Source organism: Sceloporus occidentalis, unplaced genomic scaffold (genome assembly GCF_023333645.1).
Source record: "Sceloporus occidentalis isolate IW3139 unplaced genomic scaffold, rSceOcc1.0.p SCAF_14, whole genome shotgun sequence".
Taxonomy (NCBI): domain Eukaryota; kingdom Metazoa; phylum Chordata; class Lepidosauria; order Squamata; family Phrynosomatidae; genus Sceloporus; species Sceloporus occidentalis.
Window position 1 is genome coordinate 16,911,092 of NW_028316994.1, and position 15,053 is coordinate 16,926,144.

A 15,053-nucleotide genomic window follows, 5' to 3' on the forward strand; every position below is an offset into this window, starting at 1 on the left:
TTCTCACTCCAAGTTGATGATCATATTTTTTCAGTGCTCAACCATTAAAAAAACCCCTATGTATGTAGTAAATTAGTAGAAGGCCTGTGTACTACTCCACAACATGCAGGAAATATTACATGGGAAAGGAGAAACATGATGATCCATCTGGAATCAGAAGTGGTACTTCCAGCACTCTTTCTTATCTATTCCATGTGCTGCATCAAACAGCTCTGTGTCCTCCCCTGAATTTCAAGGCTGATTTTGATCTTTCAAATCAAAATCAATTTGAATCTTGGAGTTACTTGAAGAATCATCTCCACCCCTATGAATCTTGCAGGCTTTAAGCTCTTCCTCAGAGGCCCTCCTCAAGGTCTACCTGGATGATAATCTAATTCACTTGACAGGGCCTTCTCTGAGTGGCCCTCAGATTATGAAACTTCCTGCCCAGTGTGGTAGATATGGCCTCCACCCTGTAAAATATTTAACAGTCCAAACATGGACATGTCTACTGAAAAGTATGTCCCACTGAATCCACCGCGGCTCACTCTTAGCTAAGCAGGAATAAGGTTGCAGCTTAAATAGGTACTAGAAACTCGTATCTTCTGTATTCAAAGATATAGCTGTGTTAGTCTGGGTCAGCATGAAAAAGAATCTTGTAACACCTTTAAAATGGAGAGAAGTTTGTAGCATAAGCTTTTGTAGACTGGGTCTATGCCTACTTGCATCTGTTGAAGTTAACTCACATCTACGAAAGCTTATACTTCAGACTTCTTTTTCTGTCAGTCTTGAAGGTGGCACAAGATCCCTATTCATACCTTCTGTGCTGCTGTTTCCTGGATTTGTGTTTGTTTCAAGTCTAAAACAGAGTTTGTTCACAGTGGTTTAGTATTTTTATTTTGCTGCTGTTTTATCTATTTTTAACTGCTATATGTGTAAATTTACAGCGTTTTATAAATAAAGGTTAATAATAATAATAATGTCCTTTAAAAACTTTGTATTGCTTCATATCATTATTTGCAATTTTGATTTTAAACTGTGTTATACATCTAGATGATGAGAATGATGATACAATCTACCTTGTGAGTGCAGTGGTTTAATAATATCCCACCTTTTCCCCAGTTTGGGACTTGATGTGACTTACAAAAGTTAAAAATTCACAGTAAACAAAAGTCAAAAAGCAATTAAATGATAACATTAAAACCACTTAAAAACATAAACCTTAAAAAAAGTACTGCACTATATAGAAGACCAGTTAGAATCCTAAAGTTGGAAGAGATCTGAAAGGGCCATACAGTCCAACCCCATTCTGCCCTGCAGGAATACACAATTAAAGCACTCCCTGTAACAGAGGGCAATCCAGCCTCCGTTTAAAAACCTCCAGTCTAAAAACCAGCCAACCAAATCAGCCCAATTCTCAGAGGGCTGCCAAAATAAAAAGGATTTATCCGTTTGCAGAAAGATAATGAGGAGGATGCCTCTCTGGGAAGGGAGTTCCAGAACCTGGGAGCAGCCACAGAGAAAGCCCTGTCTCCCATGTTCCCACCAGACATACCTGTGAGGGCGGTGGGAGAGAGAAAAGGGCCTTCCCGGGTTTCAAGATATCAACAGGATCATATAGGGAGATGCAGTCCCTCAGGTAACCTGGACCAGAGCAATATAGGGCTTAGGACCTATAAACGAGCATATAAATGAATGTCCTAACTAGAACTTAAACCTGGTAATAGGGGCCATTTGCTGCTTTGTTTCAGGCAGCAAAATGTTTTGGCTCAGGCAGCAAAATGGTGGCCTTGTTTTTAAAACTTGTTCATAAACTACCTTGTTTTAGTGTTAAGTAGGGAGATGGCCAAGTTTGCTGACGATACCAAAACAGTTAGAATGGGTCGTATATAAAAACCAGACTCAGATGAGTTTCAGAAGAAATTCCAAACTGGGAAATGGGTATTAAAATGGCAAATGAGATTTGGCATACTGAGATGAAAAATTCCAACTTCATATATATCTGGGGTGGAAATCATGTAGCTCTCTAGAATGTTGTCAGATTGCAACTCCCAGCATTCCTGGCCATTGCTTATGCTGGCTAAGGCTACAACATCTGGAAAGCACCTTGGATGCAACCCTGATGGGATCTAAGCTGACAGCAGCTGACCAAGAAAAGGAAAAGCTTGATAAAAATGTGGACCTAGTAACTGGAAAACAAATTTAAAAAAAAAACCTTGCCAATTATCATACAAATCAGTGGCACAACCACACACAGAATATTGCATACAGTTCTAATCAACACACCCGAGGGAAAAAAGACATTGGAGAGCTGAAAAGGGTCCAGAAAGGAGACACCAAAATGATCAAGGGACTGGATCAACTCCATTATTTGCCTGTTTGTCTTACCACAAAGTTAATTAAGGGGAGACACATGAGATACATATGCAATTATGGGTGTTGTGGATCAAATGGATAACAGGACATCTTTTGCTCACTTCGTAATACTAGAACCTGGGGTGAATCACTAAAGAAGAACAGTGGGAAATTGCTGGGAAGCATAAATGGGTGGGTGCCACTACAAAAATGTCCTGCTGATGGACTTCCCATGGACAACCAGTTGGCAACTGTGGGAACAGAAGGCTGGACTAGGTAGACCATTCATCTGATTCATTCTGTTTAGTCTGATCCAGCCCAGTTCTTTAGTATGCTGTCAAATCAAGAATCCATTCCTCACCAAGGGCCCACTCACAACCACCTCTCAAAAATGACTCGTTCTCTTCCCTTCTCAACTGCTACCTCAAAGCAATGTTTCCCATAATTTGACACATACATCAGATTTGGCTTGCCATGATAGCCTGCAACATTTCCCACTATTCTCTGCCTCAGTGAGACTAATGCGTTATAACCTAGACAGGATAACATTGTCCTCAATAGGGCCAGGAGAGAGAAAGGCATTTGTCTCCAGTACTGAGTGTTCAGCTCCAAGGAGCTAGGAGTCACCGCCACCCAAGGTCTGTTGGACAACCTACAAGGCAATGTGTTGTCATGCTCTTACATCTTGGCCCCTCTCTGCTGACTTCCCTCCATGCACACACACCCCAAGCCACAGGACACAAGCTACTGTATAAATCACAGCTGGCACTAATTGGCCGACTGCGCCAGCAGCTCTGCCAAGAGGTCGCAGGCTAAACAGGGCGGCAGGAAGCTAAACTGCCCTCTTGTGCTCCCGCAGGGGGGTTCCTCCAGGTCAAAGATTAAACATACTGACTACAGAGAAAGCCAGCGGGCCTGGGAATAGCACGGCATCCACCCTTTGTGGGTAAACAGAAAGCCTACTACGTTTGGCTCTGGCAGAGTGTGCAAATCCAACCCTTCTCCCCACCCACCCAGCATCTGAATTTTATCTCCACATTGTTGGCCAGCCAGAGCTTCCTCGCTCACACCAAACAGGCCTCCTTTTCAAACAGTGCCAATCTCAAAACAGTCGTGGGAATTGCTCCAACAGCTACACCAGGCCTGTGGGGAGAGATTCACATACAGACATTGGCTTTAGCAGCCCAACCCCACCTTCTTATTTCACATCTGCCCCCCACCCGCTCACCCATGCACCCACCCATCCATCTCCCCTTCTTTCTCAAGTATCTTGAGATCAGCCAATTCATACAATGCAGATAAGATTGCCAGGTTTTTTTCAAAGACAATCCAGCAGTTGGTCAAATCCCTATTCAAAATGAGGTCCCAAAAAAAAAAAAAAATCTTCCCTAGCAGACTTTCTAATTTTAACATCCAAGAGTAAAAATAGGTGCAAATGCAAATTTAGGTTTAACTAACCAACAAGGACAGTCTGCTACAGGAGGACTCTCAAACTGGGAGGCACTGGCATGGGATGTACGCTGCAACACTTTTTCCCGTACTGACTCAACCAAGCCCTTTGGCAGGGTTTTTAAAAACAGTCATCTTGCAAACAAAACTCACGCATCAATCCCTTCCAAAAGCTCCCCCCACATAAATCCAACTAAACAAATGCCATCAAGATTAATGGAGACTGGTGCAATAACCACGATTCGACAGCCCCCCCTTTCCGAACCCCCCCTCCCTCTCCCCACTTGCGACATTTTGCATCTGTACAATCCTAGCTCCTTCTGACAATACATTTATCTCTGAATCCTCCAAGCTGATTCACCTTGTTGCATTTCCCTCATACAACGCCGCCTTCCTTCCGCTTCTGATGGGGTAGAATTGACAAATACCAGGGGGGGAAATACATCAGGATAGGCTTATCAGACACCCCCTCCCCCACAACTCTTGTCAATTTCTAATCCATCTATCAATCTTTTTTTCTTCCTACTTCTTCCACGCATTCTTGTTCCCCCTTAGCCCCCCTTTTCCTAATCATAATATTGGCACACATGCGCAGAAGATTCTTATATTTGGCAGGCAATCAACTAGAATTTTCCAGACACGTGATATTTCTACTCCCTACCTTGAAAATATATATTATATAAGGCTAACAAAGGATCTGGAAAGGAAATGGGGGAGGGGGAAGGAATGTAGATGTGTAGCCATAACTACAAATTACAGAAGATCAACCCAGCTTAGAATCGCCATCCCTTTTACGACAAACAGTATTTATGTATTTCAATGTAATACCAAAAAAATAAAACATAAAAACGGACGGCCAATTTGGAAAGAAAAAAGAACAGCGCCTTTTATCTGTGTCAGTTAATGGAGGAGAATAACAGCCATTTCCATTAGTGAGAAATCTTAATCATCAGGGCAAAAACAGTCATGAGGAGATGGGGGTGGCAAGGGGAAAATGGCATATGCATTTGTAAGACTGGTGAAAGATTTATGGGGGAGTTCGATTCTATGATTTGCCCACAAAAAAGCAATGCTGGATTAATAGTGAAACAGGCTTTTCTAAACTGTGGTTTCTCAAGAGCCGGACCTGGCAGGACAGAAACGAGAATGAAGCAATCGGGTTTTCAAAAATAGCTTGACAACCAGCTGTCATCTCTAGCCAGTGGCTGAAAACAGGATGGTTGTCTTCCAGCCAGTTACACCGCTACAAATCTAGACTAGAAGGGCACCAGCTGGCAAGGGAGCATTGCTGGCACGCATGGCTGACAGATCTATGTTCCTACGCAGCAGCGGGTGAGGTCAGGGCACCCGGGCTTCCTCCCAGATCATACAGGCCTTCCTGTATTGCAGAAGGGAAGGGAAGAAACTACCTTGTTGGCAAAGAGGGGACAGGCTCAAAAAGTCAGCTTCAAGAATGAACAGGAACGTTCATGGCTCAGAATCCAGTGGTCCAAGCAGTCTGCAAGAGGAAGCCCCCAAACATCTGAGGAGTATGGAACCTCTCCTTGCATTGGTTTCAAAAGGCCTCTCTTCAAGTTTCTTCAACTGCTGTCTCTACTATTCTGTCCAGACTTTGCCCTGCTCACCTGGCCCTGGGCTCATGTCCAGTGCTGGTCTTTGCTCCCTCTTCTGGTTCAAGGCAATATCCTAACTTCCTTCTTTGGACCTGGATTACCATGTCACCATCTCCACTGCTTTAGATCTGCTCCTGATCTCATTTCCCCACCCTCTCGGCAGTGCCTTGTCACTCCTTTCCTGTAGCCCTCTACCTGCTGCTCTTTCTTATGCAACAGAATTAGGCTATACAGTCAGCCTTCCGTATCCATGGATTCTTGACCCATGGATTCAACCATCCACATCATGAAAATATTCAACAAGCATATATATTCCAAAAAGCAAACCTTAATTTTGCAGTTTTAGATAAGGGGCACCATTTTCCTATGCCAGTGTATTTAACAGGCTTTGAGCATCCACCAGTTTTGGTATCCACAGGGGGTTCTGGAACTAAACCCCAGCAATACCAAGGCCCCACTATAGTTGAAGTGGATTCTTCTGGGGCCCGGGGAGGAAATTTTAGCTGCTATTTTATTTTATTTTCAACATGCAATTGCATGTTCATGATTTCTGTAAGCTCCTTTCTGAGAACTGAGCACCCTGAAAGGCAGGTTAAAAATCTTTTAAACAACCACATCTCCATGGTGCTAGCCCTGAAAGTGCCGTTAAGGAAAAATGTTTCTTTTAAATTCACCTACATTTGTAAAAATAGATCAAGTATAACTTTTAAGCAGATCAAGAGGACTGAGATTCCATTTAGTTCTCCGTGAGCCAGATAACTGCATTTAACATTATCTCTAGGATGGTCCATGGTCCATGTAGAGGGGGACCACAGGCTATTTGGATCATTAACATCATGAGAACTATGAGCTCTTCCCTCAGTACAGAAAAAGAGCCAATAATATTGCTCAATGGATAATATTACTTGTCTGCAGCATTAGCTCTGGAAGCAAAATGAGACAGACAAAGTAAAGGCAAATACATGCAGAATATGAGGCGACCGACCAACATGTCATGGTCCTCTTCATTGACAATCCACCCTGCTGTGCTTCTAACTTTCATGGTTTGAAACTATATGCACAACAGTGTATCTTAGCCATATTCTGTCAACTAGAAAGCTGAGATTTCTTGACTTTAAAGAGCTGCCATCATTCAGTCAGAATACTCAACTTAGGCCACAGAAATCTGAGCTCAAGCCCCACCTCAAATGGTGTGGATACCATTATAACCTGAAGGAAATTTTGGGTAACATCATGAGAACATGATCAGCTCCAAATTTATTCCATATCTGACTGACTCAGTATTCTAGTACCTTTCCAGAGCTGCTTACTGTCCATTGTCAGAATAGGCACATCCTAAGCACGCAAATACTCAGGCGTTAGGAAAACAAGAGGAAATTAAAAATATGCTTAGAACAAGGTGGGTCTGAACCTAAAGCAAAAGCATGTGTATTAATGTTGTTTTATTTGCCACACCTCTCCAGATCTTGAATTCTTCCACACCCATTATTATTTTCAGAGGCCCCAAATGGGGACAGAGAAATGCCATCCGCCAGGAGGGCAATACCAAGATGTCACAAGAGAGCATGATGAAAGAACTATTATTTATATAATGCCTGTTTGCATATTATGTTATTTTCGTATTACAGAGATCATCAGACTAATACAGTATTTTAATGAAACTGCAGAGCTGTTGAAAATCATGAACAGCTAAAAACAAAATATATCACTATCACTAGGAACTCAACAGGTTCCTCCCTCAGCCAAGATGAGCAACATCCAATTTACAAAATTCGCATCCACATACATTTTTATTTGAGAGCTCTATCACAGCAGGAAAACTTCACTTTGATTTTCAGCCCACTCACAGGCTGCAGAATGAAAGTATCATAGGTTAACTTGAATAGGCTGCCACTCATGTCCCAAGCACCACTGGATTGTAGTAAAGTATCTTCTGCAACAAGGGAAGACTTGAGAAGCTTTGTGCCTGCTGAAGGTCTGCACCTTGGATAAAATAATAATAATAAATAATAATAAAATTTATTTGTATCCCGCCCCTCTGAGAACAATCGGGGCGGCTAACCAAGTTAAAAATACAAAACACATAAAATCCCTGGTACCCTCCCCTCCTTAAAAAAGTATTAAATCCAATGCAATATTTAAAACAAAGAACAAAAAACAACAACAAACAAACAAACAAGTTAAAAACTGACCAGAAGGTCAACAACATCATTCCAACAAGCAACCAGTGGGAGCAGCAGTATCTTTCCCAGACGTTTTTCTAAGGCCGGGTTCTCTATTCTGGGAAGGCCTGCCGGAAGAGATCCGTCTTAACAGCCTTTTTAAAGCTGTCTAAGGATGTAAGCAGACGGATCTCATCCAGAGGCCGTTCCACAGTCTGGGGGCGACAATGAAAAATGCCCTCTGGGAGGCAGTCGAAAGCCTAGATGTTTGTGGCTGAAGTAGCCTCTCCCAAAGGAGCGGAGTGCGCGGGGAGGATTGTAGGGGAGAAGGCGGTCCCGGAGATAGCTTGGACCCAAGCCATTTAGGGCTTTAAAGGTGATGACCAACACCTTGCACTGCATCCAGAAGCTAATGGGCAGCCAGTGGAGGAACTTTAGAACCGGGGTAATATGGTCCCTCCTGGATGTTCCAGAAATTACTCTGGCTGCCATATTCTGTACTAGTTGCAGTTTCCGGACCAAGCACGAGAGTAGCCCCATGTAGAGCACATTACAGAAGTCTAGACGTGAGGTTACCAGCGCATGCACAAGTCTCAAGATCCCTTACTTCCAGAAAAGGGCGCAGCTGGCGTATCAGCCGAAGCTGATAACAGGCGCTCCTGAATGTCGCATTTACCTGGTTCGACACCAGGAGAAACGAGTCAAGGAGCACCCCCAGACTGCAAACGCAGTCCTTGACGGAGAGTGTGACCCCGTCCAGGACTGGAGGTTGCAACCCAATTCTTGGTTTTGGGGCCGCTACCGTGAGCATTTCCGTTTTGTCTGGATTCAGCCTCAATCTGTTTTTCTTCATCCAGCCCATTACTGCCCAGAGACATTCATTGAAAGGAGACACCATCAGAATTCAAGGCCGACGAACGAGACATGGAGAAATAGATTTGGGTGTCATCAGCGTACTGATAACACCCAGCTCCATAACGCTGAATGATCTCGCCCAGCGGCTTCATACAGATGTTAAATAACATCGGGGACAGAATAGCACCCTGTGGAACCCCACAGGTGAGCTCCCTTTTACTGGAGCAACTGTCCCTGAGCAGCACCCTCTGGGATCTACCCGAGAGAAAGGAATGGAACCACTGCAATTAAAACACCTGAGGAAGTAGTCTGAAGTCTGGGAAAGCTCATGCTGCCAACCTCTTTCTTTCAGTTAGTCTCAAAGGTGTTACAAGAGCTCTCTACCTTGGATAAAGTTCCATATGATCAAAAACAAGTGCTCTACAGCCTGGAAAGATATATACTGTCCATTACCCATTGGGTGGTGGGTTGCTTATCCATTAGTATTCAGAATTACAGGTCATTCACACACACAATTAATTAATCCATATAATTAAATATATAATTACAATGAAACATAATTAAAATGTAGCTTTGCATGAAGTCTCTAGACCTGTAACAGTAATATACTAAGTAACAGAAATGGTTGAGGGAGGACCCAAAATCCAATTAAATCAAATAAACATTGACTTGCACCACCTATTCTACCAGGTTCATCTTACCCATTTTACTATCATTCTGAAGAGCCAGATATATATTTTCCCCCTTTGGAACAATACAACTTTTATGGGTTGCAAATACTTGGTCTCAGCCACTCAAATAAAAAGAATCCATCAAAAAGCAGTGAAATAGCCAAATCAAATTATAACTGCTCAGAACTCCTCTATCTGTTGCATGAGTAGACTAAACCACATTATTATTATCATACTTTGCTTATATCCCACATTTTCCCCCACAACTGGCTTTAAAATAAAAGATGACTACAATATGGTTAAAAGCATGCAAAAGGTCAGCATTAAAACAGAATCAAACTATTAACAGTATTAAAACAATTCAAAGCATAATGCCATTCTACACCATGATTCTAGCCACAAAAAATATACAAGTATACTATTTGTATACTTGTATACAAGTATACTATTATGAACCACGTAAGAACTGGCAAAAACACTCCTGACTGTTCTGTGCCTAAGAAAACCCCATGAAATTCACAGGGATGTCATAAATCGACAGGCGACTTGTAGGCACACACACACACACACACACACACACACACACACTCCTAATAAAACTAGAGAATGCCACTGTTTGTCAGTATCAGTGGCGCTATCCCTGCAGATGTGTAAACCCTCCAGGGGCACTTCCCACGATAGCTATTACAGGCGAGGCCAATACATTTACTGTTCAACTGCTGTGTGACAGAAAAGTCCTTTTGCCTCTCACTTAGCTTATGTTGTCCCAGTATTAATCCAGAAGCAAAAGAACAAATCAACCCAATAAGCCTCCTTAAAACACATCTACCTGTCATTTTATCGTCTGCAAATTCTCTGATGGCGTCAGTGATAAGTAAAGGAAGATAATGAAAGAAAGGAAGAGAAGAACATTGGGAAGGGGAGTGGGGAGGAGATTTATCAGTCATAAGATTGGTTCGGATAACATGGGAAGCCAGAGATCCACAGGAACCTTGACTAACGGATGACAAGCTGCATGCTGGAGCCCAGTTGCTCCCGCTGACAGCAAGAAATCTAAAACAATCCCTGGATTCCTTCTCTCGTTTTCTGAAGAAAAACGCAGCAGAGAAGGGGCAGAGTCCAAGCTTGGAGTACATGCTAAACAACCCAAAGGAGTTTTTGTGGGGGGTTTTGGGCTCTGTGGCCATATTCTAGAAGAGTTTATTCCTGACATTTCGCCAGCACCTGTGGCTGGCATCTCCAGAGAATTCATTCAGCAGATGCCGGCAAAACATCAGGAATAAATTCTTCTAGAACATGGCCACATAGCCTGAAAACCCCACAAAAAACTATGGATGTCGACCATGAAAGCCTTTGACTTCACAAACCAAAGGTGTCTTTAGCTGTTTCTGCTACAAGTGGGAAGAAATGGACAGTGTGTTGCACCTTAGTGTTTGTAATGAGGAAGTCAAGCACACCAGAAGACTTGAATCATTTGGAAAAGGTCAGTGTTGACTGGGTTTTAAATATTGTATCCCTTACTAATTAACATCCATCAACTCTTAGGCTAACTGAATTGTGCCTTTGAAGGAGCATCCTTTGGAGGTTTTTAAACAAAGGCTGGATGGCCATCTGTCGAGAGTGCTTTGATTGTGAGTTCCTGCATGGCAGAATGCGGCTGGACTGGATGGCCCTTGGGGTCTCTTCCAACTCTAGGATTCTATAAGATTCTTCGCCTGAGGTCTTTAAAAGTGCTAATTTCCCTTACCTATTATTTGACATTTTCAGGAGGACATTTTGCCCTAACACCTGGCATCCCCAATCTGACCCAGGAATAACTTGCATTTCATCATGCAATCCTCAAAATACACAGTGGCCTTGAACTATGGATGGTTAAGCGCCACTTGAGGCCCAAGATCCCCTCCTGCCAAATATCAAGTCTCCTCGCTTGACCTGAGTTACTGTCCCTCTAAGGGAAGGCCTGCCTTACCAGCAGACTGGATGCAAAGACAAACCCTGTGCCAAAATGTGTTTGGTGGTTCAACATCTGCTGTTTGTAGTGGACACAGTAAGCAGGAGGAACTAAGTGGCTTTTCCCCTTCCTTTCCTCCAAAGTTCAACTGGTTGTTTAGGCAATGAATGCAAAAAACAAACTTCCTCCTGAAAACTTGACTTTGCATCAAGTGATTTTAAAGCCTGTTTCATTTTGAATTCCTAGTAGTTCAACGTCAGTTCTTCTTGTGGGGTAATTTAAGTTTCCTAAGGCTTCAGCCTTTGCTAAGGAAACAAAAATATTGAATATCAAAAATGTCAAAGCGAAGCCTGTTAGGTAGAGTCTAGCGTTAAATTAACAGAGTAGCGAAAACATGAGTTATCCAACTATGCTCTCCTAAGAACTGAAACCGACTCCAAAAAACAACAAACACGTAGTTTGTAGTTTAAAACAAAAGTTTGCTAATGGCTTTAATCTATATTTACATAGAAGCCATATCCTAATCTAGCTAGTGAATAGTTCAGATAAAGGAAATATTTATCTCACCATCTTTCCAAAGAAAGTTGAGAGAGCAGGAAGATGGAAACACAAGAGCTCAGTCGAAAATATTTAGAGAGAATGTCACTAAGTCCCAAAGAGGGAGGGAGCTAATTCACATGGTCAGTCTGAATAAGAGAGAGAGGGAGAGAGGAGACTCTGCATGCAGGAATTCCCTCTCTCTCTGAGGAGGGGGAAGAGAATGCAAAAATCTTCCAACACTTCTAGGTAAAACACAGCAAAACAGGGCTTTAGCTTCAGGTATCACTGTCAAATGGTATAAGCAGTACAAATGCAACACCGGGGGGGGGGGGGGCGTACCAAAAGTGTTCAACAGTACAATTTATCCTAGTCCTAGCCCTGCTCTAATGTGTCTCTGGGCTCCCTTTTTACTCCCCTGCCCCAGTTACACATTTGGAGTCTGGGGATGTCTCCATTTTATTTGTCAAAGGTACTTGAAATGTAGGTGCTTTATTAGTCCCATTCTGCTGACAAGCACACTACCTGATAAGCAGAGCACTTCTGCTCCCAGCATCCCAGCACATAAGATTCCTGACTGTCTCAGTTGCCTGAGGATATGGGGCTTCCTGTCGGTTCTCTATGCTTGTGAAGTCAAAGGCTTTCATAGTTTTTGGTGGGGTTTTCAGGCTATGTGGCCGTGTTCTGGAAAAGTTTCTTCCTGACTCTTTGCTTGGCTTTGGGGCAGCCATCTCCTCCTGCCATAATTAGCCAAGGGCCACAGTCCTACCAGCAGTTCCCCTCACACCTAAGGCACATAATTTAATGGCATGTGCCTCACCTCACAGTGAAGTGTCACCTACCTGAGGCCAACCCCAAGTAACAAGAACCCCCAATTCCCTGCCAGGCTCACAGTTATGCCAAATGTGCCACCTATTCACATCACCTTTTTGCTGAATTAATCCCACCAAATGTAATTCATTTCATTTATTGTGAAACAAATCAGGCACAGACGATTTAGCATGTTCATGCTCAAAACCCATGGGCCATACCAGGTTGAGTATCCCTTATCTAAAATGCTTGCGACCAGACTCCTTTTGGATTTTGGATTCCCCCCTCTCCCAGATTTTGGAACATATGCGTATACATAATGAGAAATCTTGGAGATGAGACCCAAGTGTAAACAGGAAATCCATTTCTGTTTCATATACACCTTATACATAGAGCAGCCTGAAGGCAATTTTGTATACCTTTTGTAAACAAAGTTTGTGTACCTTGAAATATCAAAAAGCAAATGTGCCCCTATGCCAGCCACCCCTTGGACAATTTTGGAGGATTTTGGATTTTAGGAAGACAGTGACACTCGACTTACCTCCTTATCATTGTGGGATGAGGACTGAGAGGACCAAGTCCAAAAGGTCCTGGATGAAGTCTAAATATTCTAAGGAGGTCCGGAGATACGACCAAACCAAGCTTGTATTTAACGATATATAATGATACCTAATAGTTGGAGTGAGCCAGCATGGCATAGTGCTTTGAGTGTTCAACTACAACTCTGGAGACCAGGGTTGGATTCCCAGTTCAGCCATGAAACACACTGGATGACCTCAGGTGAGTCACACGCTCTCAGCCTCCGGGGAAGGCCATGGCAAACCCCTTGTTTGCAAGAAAATCCCATTTGTAGCATTGCCTTGAGTAGGAAACAACTTGAAGGCACATAACTACAACAAATAGTTGGAGTGTTGGGCTACCACTCTGGAGACCAGGATTCGAATCCCCACTCGGCCATGGAAACCCATTGGATGACCTTAACCAAGTTCTCAGGCGAAGAAGGCCAGGGCAAACCCCTCTCAACCAACTCTGACAAGAAAACCCTGTGATAGGGTTGCCATAGGCACACAACACCATTTGAGCACAGAGCAGGACTATAGCCAAAAGAGTGCCAGTTGTGGGAGTTTTCTCCCAGATTGTAAGGCTGATGGAGGTGGTGGGGATATGCTCATTTTAGCATAGAGTGAGCCTATGGCCATAGGAGTTGACAGACTTTTCTCTCAGACCAATGTGAGGGGAGGATATGGCTACCTTTCAATCCGGCATGAAGGGCTGAACATGGCTGGGAGGGGGAAGAGTTCTGAACTGACAGGGGTTCTCCCCACATCACCAAAGTTTCAAAGCCTTTATATAACATATATAGCAATGCCATATACATAATATATAGAGCTGGGGTGGTGCAGGGATTTGAGCGTTGGATTGGACTCTAGAAACCGAGGTTCTAATCCTGGCTGGGCCAAGGAAACCCAGATGGACCACAGGCAAGTCACAGTCTCTTAGCCTCAGAGGACAACAAAGGGCAAACTGCCTCTGAAGAAACCAGCCAGGAAAACCTCAGGACAGGTAGCCAAGGTAGTGTAGTGGTTTGAGCACTGGGACACTAGAAACCAGGGTTCGAATCTCAGCTAGGCCACGGAAACCCAGATGGAGCTCAGGCAAGCCATACTCTCTCAGCCTCAGAGGATGGCAAGGGGCAAGCCCCTTCTGAACAAACTTGCCAAGAAAACCCATGATAGGATTGGTTTGCCTCAGGATGGTGATGACTTGAAAGCCACACATTTAATAATGAAGGTAATAACAATGTTTAATCATTTTTGTGGGTTTTTCGGGCTATGAGGCTTGTTCTAGCGGAGTTTGTTCTTTCTCTTCTAGAACATGGCCTCATAGCCCAAAAAAACCACAAAAGAACTATGGATGCACGAAAGCCTTCAACTTCACAGTGTTTAATAACTTAGGATGGCCATGACTTGAAAGCCACATAATGTTTAATAACAAATGCAGTAACAATGTTTAATAGAACGGCCATGACTTGAAAGCCACACAACAACAAGGTAATACCACTGTTTAATAACTTAGGATGGCCATGTAAAACAACGTTTAACAATGAAGGGGGAGAGATTTGAACCCATCTCTTGGACCACTATCAATGGGAAGGGGACACTTTTGCTCGTTCTCTCGTCTCCTCAGAAGGCACACCAAGAAGAGTCTGCAAAGCTGACTGAAACTCTCTCTTGGCCAGCTTTCCGGACTCTTCTCAGCACATTGTCTGAGCGGATGAGAGAGCAGCCCAAAACACACTGCAAAAATAATCCAGGTTTGGGGAGACCACTTTAACTGCCTTGGCTCAAGGCTAGAGAATCCTAATACCCAGAGGACAGGATCAACGTTCAAAATGACCTGAATAGACTAGAAGGCTGGGCCAAAGCTAACAAAATGAATTTCAATACGGAGAAATGTAAGGTATTGCACTTAGGGCAGAAAAATGAAATGCACAGATATAGGATTATGAGGGACACCTGGCAGAATGAAACTATGTGTGAAAGGAATCTAGGAGTCCAAGTAGACCACAAGTTGAACATGAGTCAACAGTGCGATGCAGCAGCTAACAAGGCCAATGCGATTTTTGGCTGCATCAATAGAAGTTAGTGTCTAGATCAAGGGAAGTCATAGT

General features: G+C 43.3%; 1 protein-coding gene across 7 annotated transcripts in view; it reads right to left on the reverse strand.

Moving 5' to 3' along the window:
• The window catches only part of CHD3 (chromodomain helicase DNA binding protein 3), a 78,729-nt gene that overhangs the window by 61,915 nt on the left and 1,761 nt on the right, over positions 1-15,053 (reverse strand). Inside the window, exon 1 of one of the 7 annotated variants that reach the window (XM_089480036.1) lies at positions 5,409-5,655. The exons of 4 other annotated variants lie outside the window; for them this stretch is intronic. In XM_089480036.1, coding sequence (XP_089336162.1) covers positions 5,409-5,424 — 16 coding nt within the window. In that variant the 5' untranslated portion in view covers positions 5,425-5,655. Of the gene's footprint in view, positions 1-4,144; positions 4,450-5,408; positions 5,656-15,053 lie in introns of those variants that run through there. 2 more of the 7 variants (XM_089480037.1, XM_089480035.1) reach the window with 2 other exon arrangements.